This window comes from Sinocyclocheilus anshuiensis, unplaced genomic scaffold, assembly GCF_001515605.1.
Source record: "Sinocyclocheilus anshuiensis isolate Anshui unplaced genomic scaffold, SAMN03320099.WGS_v1.1 scaffold436, whole genome shotgun sequence".
In the NCBI taxonomy this organism is placed as follows: domain Eukaryota; kingdom Metazoa; phylum Chordata; class Actinopteri; order Cypriniformes; family Cyprinidae; genus Sinocyclocheilus; species Sinocyclocheilus anshuiensis.
In genome coordinates this window covers 3,242,413-3,253,475 of record NW_015560618.1, presented here as the reverse complement: position 1 = coordinate 3,253,475, position 11,063 = coordinate 3,242,413, and the positions used below count along the sequence as shown (strand labels likewise).

The following is an 11,063-nucleotide window of genomic DNA, read 5'->3' as shown; positions in this document are numbered from 1 at the left end:
GTGTGTGTGTGTGTGTGTGTGTGTGTGTGTGTGTGTGTGTGTGTGTGTGTGTGTGTGTGTACACATTTCTGCTAGTTCTATCCATAACCCTTGTGTTCATATAGCTGACATGGAAATAACCTGCGGTTGGTGTGTGAATGAATAATAGTTTCTGAATTCGCCAGCCCAGACCAAAGTTTGCTTGTGTTTCTGTAAATAAAGCACTCTGAAACACTGAGTTCAGGAAGTTATTTCATTCTGCTTGTTACGGGCTTGTTTTTGTCTGGGTGTTCAGTCACATGGTGGGATGTTGGAAACAATTTTTTTTAAACGTTTTAGACAATTTCAAACCATTTTTATACTGTTAACTGGTTCGAGTTGTTATATCTGTTTAACCATGTAAAGCCAGACAAATAACAGTAAGAACAAATTAGATTTAAAAAAAAAAAGGAACAGTTTATTGAAACTTCATACAAAATCTTTTAAAAAAAGCATGCATGCATATGCATTTTTTTGTTGTTGTTGTGCATCACATTTAATGCATCAGGCTTTTATGATTCATACAGTATGATATAGTAGAATATGATGCTCATAATAAGGAAAAACATCGGTTTTATGACTTTATGATTTAGAGATGAACTAATAAACATTCCTCAAAAGCCTGATGTGTGACATTTAATATCTGATTTTCTAAATAATGATAAATGTATAATCCGGTAAACCGAAGTTGATTCAGTCCCGTAGTTGTTCATAAAATATAACAATATATCAACAGAAGGCATGTAGTAGATTGTGTACAACAGATGTTTTTTTTTTATCATGTTGATAAGGCCCAAGAAATATGATACCACACACAAGATGATTTTAATATAGCACTTTTGTTCTGTTGTCTTTCTGCAATGAGCTGTTGTTTGAGATGTACAGTAAGGTCAGCAGAAGGCCAGAGCTAATGGGGTACAATATTTGGCCATTTCATTTGATGTGTCACACTGCCTCCCTGTGGTCAAACACCAACAGCTCTTATTCAACACAGTTTGGGTTCTCAAACTTTTTGATTTGAAGCAAGGAAGCAACTTTAATTCATTTGAAAGGTTTCATTAATTAACCATGTTTCAGTTGATGATTCCAGAAGTTATGTTCTATATCGATATTACCTTTATTGAAGTATGTTCTTCAATGTAAACAATAGTTATTGAGGGAAAATAAAAAGAAATGTGATTTCGGTTTAATTTTTGGATTAGATTTTGATTATTTTAATATATATTAAAATACTTTAATACGTCATCCTGTAGCCCCTGGGAAGTTTGCTGAGGCCTCCTAATGGACCCCTGCCCCACAAAACTGAAAAAGCAGAGCAACAGGAACGTTTATCATTTGTAGCGCCTGTCACCAATCCACCGTTTCTTTCTCACTATGTAAAGAAAGATTGGATTGTTCTGCCCCAAATAAGACGGTGTGGAAGCAGCAGTAACAAGTTCCACATTGACTTGTTTGGCCACTATTGCGTCTCAGGTGAAGTACATGACCATGAGTCCTGTACTGGAGTTTGCTCTGTATGGTATTTGTCTGTATATTATTTTTCTCACCTTTGGATCAGAGGTTAAAATGGTTCAATGTTTCCATTCCAATCATCTGCACTCTCTGTCTTCACTGTTGCCGTCTGTCCGTTTCATTTGGTCTCAGTTGTCATGTTTCCATTTCACTATGGATTTATAGGCAAGAAATGATTAGGTGTTTGTTTTGAAAAGTGAGCTTCTCTGATTGAAAGTTGCCATCCAAAGCATATATATATAGGCCTACAATGTCATATATAGTAGGATAAGTTGATATTAGTTGAAGCAACTTCCCATTAGTTGCCCAAAATCCATCAGAAACATCTTCAGATGCTATTTTTAGGGTGTTCTTAAGCATTTTCTGATCTGCCATGGGAAATTACATCTCTGTGCATGTGTTTTGTACTAAAGTTTTATTTATCTGTATATTATTTCTCACCTTTGGATCACATGTTAAAATGATTCAAGGTTTCCATTTGGATCATCTGCACTCCTGGTGTCCTTACTGTTGCTGACTGTCCTCAATATTGTGACTTACCTTCATTTCGTGGGTTTATGTTTTGTTTTTGAGATACCTTCCATTTTTGGCCAAAAAAAGAAATGAGGTGTTATTTGTTTGGTTTCCATTCCGTGACGCTAGTTTAAAAGTGAGTTTCTCCGTCTGATGGTTGGTAACAATAGAATTGAGGGAAAATAAATACCTATGAATACGAGTCTATCAGTAGCAAAATATCTAATATTCATCAGAAACATCTCCAGATGCTACTTCAAGGGTTGTTAGCTTTCTCATTTAAAATGATGGCGGTTTTTCTGCACAGGTTCTGCTTCTGACGTCATGAATAAATTAGAACATTGTATCCAGGCAACCGCAACAAAACACAGAGAGCTTTACACTGAGAAAGTATTTACTGCAACTACTTTACGAGACCGATTGCAGATTAATAATAATAATATACTAATTCATTTTGTAATATTGTTGCATTCTTTTTGCTTGGACTGTTATTTTTCACGTAATATTTTTCTTGGAAAAAAATTGTACATTTTAATTTATTTTATTTAGTCATTTAGCAGACGCTTTTATCCAAAGCGACTTACAAATGAGGACAATAGAAGCAATCAAAACTAACAAAAGAGCAACAATATATAAGTGCAAATGACAACCCACTATATATATATATATATATATATATATATACACACACACATATACATATATATATACACACACACAGATGTAAATAAAATAATTTAGATTTAAAATTATTATAAAATAATTTCAACTCAAATCAATATTTCATGTCCGTGTATTTTCCATAGACTGTATTTTCATGTCCATATATTTATAATATATGTATCCATGCATACTTCTATTGGAGTAAATGTCACCAAAAGACCAAACTTACTTTTATTTTAGTTTTTAGGTGAAACTTAATTTATTCTAAAAAATATTTTTCCAAATTCCAGTGATGAAGATTAATAGACACGTGACATTTGACCCAATGAATGAATGAAAATGAGTAAAAACTGTACAAATAATTATCAATATTTTTAAATGTCCTGAATTTTGACGGTTTAATACTGTTGATAACTCACTGCACAAAACACATTGTGGTTGACGCAAATCAAGTTCAAACTTGTTGCCTGTGAACCTGAATTTAATGTAGCATGGATTGTATTTTCTTTTACTTTGTGTAGTTTTGTTACTAGTTTTCAAGGATGAGGTCATGCCCTTGTTGATATTATTCTAATCTGACTAGCTTTTAAATTGTGACAATTTTGGCGCCAAAAACCTTTCTCCTCACTTTCAAAAGGTAATAAAGCCTATTTGATTTGACCTCCTAACGCTGCATAATTAGATAAAAAGCACTGTTGTGGGAGAGTTAATGCAGAAACTGAATATATTAAATTCATATACTCATCTAAACACCTGTAATTTACTGTTATTCAGAAAACATTAAAAGTAGTTACTGAAGGCTAATATGTAAAGACTTTCAAATCAAATAGTCCCAAACAAATACCAAAACTACCATTCAGTACTTGAAAGACAACCTTTTAAAGCTCTTAAAAGGTTGGTGAATATTAGCCGACGAACAATAGAAGCAGATGTGGACGGGGACACAAACTCAGAAACATCTGGATTCCAGATGAAGACCAGAACCTTCACATTCCACAAGCTGAACCCATAAAACACACACAGACACAAGTGTACTCCAAGCATGTCACAATAAAACTATATTTATAAATTAAAAAAAGAAATCTCCTTAACATGGTACTTCAAAAATTCTCCCAATACAATATTGCTGACAAACACTGAAAAATATATTCTCAGTAAAAACAAGTTCCATGAATAATGAAATATCTGCACGAGACATTTACTGAGATTAAAAATTTAAAAAGGGCAAAAAAAAGTTAAGAACCTCCAAATACGCGCTAAACAAGGTCAACAGAAATTTGGAAATTTGACATTTACGTCCTTGGTTGCACTACATTCACCTTGAATCCTCACACCCATATAGTGTTGTAACTAAATCCCATTCAATTATTGCTATTTCTCTCAAAATCTCTCTTTTTTTGTCCCATCGTTCCATTTTCTCCAACAGCACATTTCCCAAATATTTTGAGGTGATATTGTACATTTAGTAAAACGTCTTAATCTGTTATTGTAAGCATGAATTCTTTGCTTATGCTTTAGTAGACTAATTTCTAAGACCTAAGTGATGTTGGGGCTCACAAGCTACTGAATTTTAGGTCAGCACTAATCCTAATTCTAATTGGCTACACTAGTAGGCCACGTTTTTGTTTGTAATTCATAAGGCAAAAAACAGTCTGGGCACTTCTGCTCGCAACAGTCACATGATGTCGACGAAGAACTCCCCATTGGCTGTGTTGCACGAGCGTCGGGAGCCCGTGAGTTCGAGGGGGATGCTGGCGAGGTGGCGGCCGGACGGCGACCCCGGGCCGGCTCGTGCAGATCCCTGCTTCAGGCTGTAGCTGTGAGATCGTGAGCTGCGCACGCTACCCTCGCTGGGCGGCACCGAGCGCTCGCTGGGGGCTCCGTCTCTGCGGAAGTCAAAGTCATGAGCGTCGACCATTTCGCTTCCTCCTCCTAACCTGAAGTCTCCAGCCGGGGTTTTCCCCTCAGTCCTGCTCCAGCTGCAGTTTGAACCGCTGCTCCCTATGGACAGTAATGTTAATGTGAGTGAGCCGCTGTTTGAGATTGTGAGCATTAGGGCTGCCCCCTAATAGTCGACTAACCGTTAATCGACCAGAAGAGGCTTGGTCGACCAAAATTTTATTAGTTGCTTAGTCTAATCAAAAAAAAAAAAAAAAAGGCATGCAGTCCATGACGGACAGATTGTCAACAACTTGGTCTATGGTACAGAACATTGAGCAGGACGCTCGCGTATCATTCATTGACCTCAAATATGGCTTATCATCTGAAATACGTACATATTAGCAACTTTACATGGCCACTCAATCTAATGTTAACCTAGAGTAATGTGTGCTGTTCAAGTGTCTGTGCGGAGTGTGTTAGCTGAACAGTAGCTCACTGCAGGACAGATGAGGCCCCGGTGCGCTCACTTGCTCTTAAAATACTCCTTCATTTTGAACATACAGATAAGAGTAATACATCTTTCGAATCTGTAAAGACTCAACGTTTAGTTGTGTGCACTCACAATAACAACAACAACAACAAAAAAATCGCGCTTTTGTAAAATAATGAAAGCAAACAGGATGCGCTTTCTGCCGTCTCGGTCTCTGTGAACTTGAGCGCGAAACTCCGAAACTCTGTGTATACTTGCCTACAGACATGAAAAATATATCTATAGAGCGTGAAATGTCTACTTTCAAATGAAACAATTCAAATGGAAAACAAATATTCTCAGATTATGTAATCCATATGAAACATGCATACAGGCGCATCCACTACTGCGGAGATGACGAGTCAGCGTCGCCGACTTCATCTCTTAAACCGAAAGCACTAGTTTATCAAAGAATTATTAAAATGTTAATGCAGCCTCCATACTGTTTTTCACTGATACATTCATAATCCTTACTTCTGCCGGTGTGCTGTGGCAAGCTTTATGCATGTGCTTGAGTGTTTATTAGGCTAGGCAATTAAAGGCGCATTATAATGATTTAAATGGTTTATTAATAAATGTGCGATTAGTCAACTAATGCTTAAAATGAACGACTACTAGTCGACCAGAAAAATCAGTAGTCGAGGGCAGCCCTAGTCAGCAGTGTGATTTGAGGTGACTCACCTTCGCTGTGCTGGCTGCCTGCGCTGCCTCCACCGGCTTCAGAGTAGCTGTGAGCTGCATCCGGGAGGGAATGGGCTGGTGGGTACTGGTAAGGGAACGCGGCGGGCCAGGGAGCTTCAGCAGGGTGAAGCAATGGAGCGAGAGTGTCCTGATCAGATGCTCCGCTGGATCCGTCATGGTCATGCAGAGAGAGATGGGCCATGTCTACAATAAAACACAGCCATGTTGATAAGAGTGACAGCACAATGTAAAACAGAATGTACAGTGACTAAAGTTAATTTCGTTAACGAAAACTGTGATGAAAAATATTCGTTGACGACAACCTTTTTTTCTATGACTAAGTTGATATGACACTGACATCATCAGAAAATGTGACTACATTAACTTGCAATATCATTGAGTTTTCATGGGGTTGCCAGATGTCAAGAAATCCCCCTATCAGAGCTTCTCTCTTAAAAAGGACACATTTTCTGCCCTGTGTTTTACTTTATCTTTGCAACCTGGCAACCATGTGCATGCATTCTCTCTTACACTATGGAAAAGCATTGATTATCTGAAAACATAGACAAACATGCAAGTTAGAATTTAACGAATATTTGAATAGAATATTCTTCCCAAATACAGCCAGTTTGTGTTCTTTTACACTGTTGCTTGCGCTGTTTGCTGTGACTGCCATCAAACCTTGATGAACTGTGGAAAAAACCCCAAACACGGATCTCGACTATATTGTTAGCGATGGAGGTTGCTGAATAAAAAAAAAAAACTATGCCACAAAACAAAATCATCTTGTTGTTGTTTTAATAGAAAGACATGAATAAAATTAGGAATTATTGTCAGTGTTTTAACTTTTGAGAGAAGCTTTAGAGTTTTACCAGTTCTCATAATGTAGAGAGCGTGTTTATATTAATGACAATATAATAAACTAGATGCGGTCAAATAAACCATGTGTATGCATAAAGTTGAAAGCACAATAATTCTGATGTACTTTATCAAATGACAACAACCACGATCAGCAATCACAATTATAATGTTAAGCAAAATAACTGTGATTATCAGTTTAACCATTATGCAGCATGACAACTAAAACTGGATTAAAGCTCCCAGACTTTTAGTCAACCAAAACTTGACCAAACAAAAAACAGGACATATTGACTAAATATGTTAACTAAAAAAAGACATTTGACACGGGACTAAAACCAAATAAAAAAACGGCTGACAAAATGAACACTAACAGTGATAAATCTTCCTACATTTTCACTGGGACAAATGAAGTATTAGCCTCTGGTGAGCTAGAAATATACATTTCCCTTGTACGGGACAGGAGTACACTAAACATAGCACTGGAATATTTATACAACTACATACTCAAACAGATAATGACCTTTTTCATAGAATAACTCAAATTCAAATAGCCCTTACTAGTGCACAATGAAAGAACGCAGTTGTTTTATTTAAATTTACAATGGACAAGTACCAAATGTAAACTCTGATAATCCATAGTGTTAAAGGATAAGCTGAAAAATTACAATTCTGTCATATATATTTACAATGTCCTTCTGAACCGAAGTGACTCTTTCTTCTGTGGAGCACAACAGGAGATGTTTAGGAGAATCTCTGAGCTGCTCTTTTACATAAAATGAATGCATATATAAGCTATTAATCCATGTGACTTTCACATTAGCCTTCGTCAACACTAGTTCCTTGATGTTGGTTTAGTGTGTCTAAGTGGGCAGTTCTAGAAATAAGCTACTAAAACCCTGCCATATGATGGTTTTGTGAGAGGATTGAAATTTAAAGCCATAGCTCTCAAATGGCAAATCACGTGTCGCATATAAAAACCATAGGACCACTTTTTGACAAAATTCTCATTTGTGACTGAACTGTAGTGGTAAAAGTACTTACTGCCAGAAAGATCTCCAAAGATGTAGTAGCACTGCTCTGAGAAGGTGATTTTGTTGACAGTGTGGCGGATGAAGCCGGCTTTCAACAGGTTGCTGGCATACTTTCGTGCTTCACGGCGATCTGCAAACCCCTCCACATGATGAAACAACCAGTCAACCACATCAGAGCCTGTAAGACAACATATGCACCAATTATATATAGCAACTCCATCAAGTAGCTTATTTTTCTTCCTTATTGTGATGTCTGAAATTATATGTGTAACAAATTATCAAAATGATGAAAAAATAAATAAATAAATAAATGCAGGAGGGTGACTTGGTTCTATCCATCAGTTATTGACTGGATTTTGGATTTGGCCGCTGCACTAAAAATGAATGCGAACTTGCAGTCCATGGTTTAAATGGACTGCTGTAAAAGACTGGAGAAGTCTGGCATATGTCACCAGAGAGAAATCTCACTGAAATCTCATAATTTCACTGCAAGATCGAGTTATGACATCAAAAAAACAAAATATATATATATATATATATACATACACATGGATGGATCAACTAACACCAAGATCAATAACATGCATTTAAAAAAACATGAATTTTCATTTTACACAGCTCTCTATATCTCTGTAATACCTCGCAATGACATCTTTACCATCCATACAATAATCAACAATAATCCCTCTGCTCCAGCAGCCTGTCATTCAAATAAGATCACCGCAATTAGCAAACTGTGATCAAAATATCCAATCAATTCTTAATGGACAAAATCAATTCACTCCAACATTCTTTCTCATTCTTCATTTTTTCACTCAGATAACCATTTCATGCAGGGATGATATGATAATAAAAAATTCTGTTTCATGTTGACTAAGATAATATACAGGTAACATTATAAATGTTAACTGATACAAACGATCATTTAAAAACACCTTTAGTAATTTTAAGCACTAAAAAGTGTGTCTTGACCTATAAAAGCATTGGCTATAGTGATCTTCAGCCACATTCTGTCTCGAACTTCCAGTCCTGAGTCTGGACAGGCCATTGCTTTTGCAACTGTTGCCATGTCGCTGTGGACGGACAGGTGGTAGTCATCAAATCCTGCGAGAAGAACAACACACAGTTTACAAAAGCACAAAACACAAAGCATCTGCCTGGTGGCGAGAAACCAGGACCTCCCATGTTCCACGCCCAAATATCTAAATATGACTCAAGTCCTCTCAATCCAAGTCACTAGGATTTTTTTCACCCATTTTGTCATTTGCCAGGTCAACTAAGTCTGATCACTTGGAAAATGAATAGAACAACTTTCCTTAACAAGCCCCATGATTTAAAGGGATAGTTCACCCAAAAATGAAAATTTGATGTTTATCTGCTTACCCCCAGGGCATCCAAGATGTAGGTGACTTTGTTTCTTCAGTAGAACACAAACGAAGATTTTTAACTCAAACCGTTGCAGTCTGTCAGCCTTATAATGGAAGTGAATAGGAATCACGGCTTTGAGAGTCAAAAAAACATACACAAACAAACCCAAATGAAACCCTGCGGCTCGTGACGATACATTGATGTGAAAAGACACTAAATGATCGGTCTGTGCAAGAAACTGAACAGTAATTCTATCGTTTTTTACTTCTGATTCACTCAATGTCCAAACTTGCCTGAGCGCGTCCTCGACAGCCGGCACGTGACGCGTCTTCTTCTTCTTCTTGCTTTACGGCAGATCGCAGACTTATAAGTGCATTACCACCACCTATCTCTCAAATGAACCATTGACACGATCTACAATCTCAATTAGGAGTGTCAATGGTTCATTTGAGAGAGAGGTGGCAGTAATGCACTTATAAGTCTGCGATCCGCCGTAAAGCAAGAAGAAGAAGAAGTTGAGGACGCGCTCAGGACTCACTCAGGACAGTTCAGACATTGCAGTGCATCAGAGGTAAAAACCGATATAAATACTGTTCAGTTTCTTGCACAGACCGATCGTTTCGTGTCTTTTCACATCAATGTATCGTCACGAGCCGCAGGGTTTAATTTGGTTTTGTTTGTGTATGTTTTTTTTTACTCTCAAAGCCGTGATTCCCATTCACCTCCATTATATGACTGACAGACTGCAACGGTTTGAGTTAAAAATCTTCGTTTGTGTTCTACTGAAGAAAAAGTCACCTACATCTTGGATGCCCTGGGGGTAAGCAGATAAACATCAAATTTTAATTTTTGGGTGAACTATCCCTTTAAGGGAGCATTCATGTCTATAACACAACTGTTGTGGGATGAATTTAGGGGTCAAAATTTAGCCATAGCAAAGAAATGTAAAATTGTGTGCCATAACGTGGCAACATGAGTGAAGAACAGATATCTTACTCTCTGTTTCTGGGATGGAGCTGGAGATGGAAGAGCTGGTGGAGGTGACCGTGCTCATTGAAGGACTCATGCCGTAGGGAGGATAGACACCCGTCATGGCTGCCGTATGGGACACCCAGGCTGCAGGGTCAATGGGCCGGATGGGCTCACCTGGGACAGAAGGCAACCAGTACTCAACAAAGCAGTACAGAACAGGTGAGTTTGAGTTTTCACTGCAACAAGTTTACAAGGCTTCATTAGAAATCAAGATGAACAATGACAGAGAACTATCTAAACCCTGTTGTTCAAACTAACACAGTACATGTACACAACTTTTATTTGAAAAAAAACCCAACTTCTTCAGTGGTTCTTTGCAGCACTTTAGGTTCTTCTTATCCCATTTTTACAGTGCAAGTAATCTTTTTTTGAACATTAAAAAAGACTGAGATATATCACTTCAAATCTTGTCCTTCAATGTAGCATTCAAATCTATTATACTTTGTCAGTGTAAAATGTATAATTTGAGAGCTTATCAGTGAAAGACAACATCATATGATTTCAATATATGTGCACAATACCTTACAAAGGTTTGGGGTCAGTAAGATTTGATGTTTATGAAAAAAGGCCTCTAATGCTCACCAAGGCTGCATATAATAATCAAAAATACAGTAAACAGTACTATTGTGAAATATTATTACACTTAACTCTTTTCTATTTGAATGTATTTTAAAGGGGTCATATGATGCTTTTTTAAAGATCATTATTTTGTGTATTTGGTGTAACAGAATATGTTGACATGCTTTAATGTTAAAAAAACACATTATTTTTCAAATACTGTACATTATTGTAGGTCCTCTATGCCCCGCCTCTCTCAAACGCTTCGTTTTCTATAAAGTCCCTCCTTCCGACAAGCGCAGTCTGCTCTGATTGGCCAGCTGACCCAGTGCATTGTGATTGGCCGAACACCGCAAGCACTCGTCGGAAATGTAACGCCCCTTACCATAATCGCGAGCTTCATCTTTCAAAATAAA

The 11,063-nt window shown here is 37.3% G+C and overlaps 1 protein-coding gene across 1 annotated transcript in view; it reads right to left on the bottom strand.

Annotated features, from left to right (window-relative positions):
• Positions 1-4,119: 4,119 nt before the first annotated feature.
• dvl3a (dishevelled segment polarity protein 3a) overlaps positions 4,120-11,063 on the bottom strand; it is a 16,008-nt gene continuing 9,064 nt past the window's right edge. The window contains exons 11-15 of the mRNA XM_016478133.1: positions 10,054-10,203; positions 8,662-8,793; positions 7,700-7,867; positions 5,798-6,001; positions 4,120-4,707 (exon numbers count right to left, since the gene is read on the bottom strand). Coding sequence (XP_016333619.1) covers positions 4,382-4,707; positions 5,798-6,001; positions 7,700-7,867; positions 8,662-8,793; positions 10,054-10,203 — 980 coding nt within the window. The 3' untranslated portion in view covers positions 4,120-4,381. The remainder of the gene's footprint in view (positions 4,708-5,797; positions 6,002-7,699; positions 7,868-8,661; positions 8,794-10,053; positions 10,204-11,063) is intronic.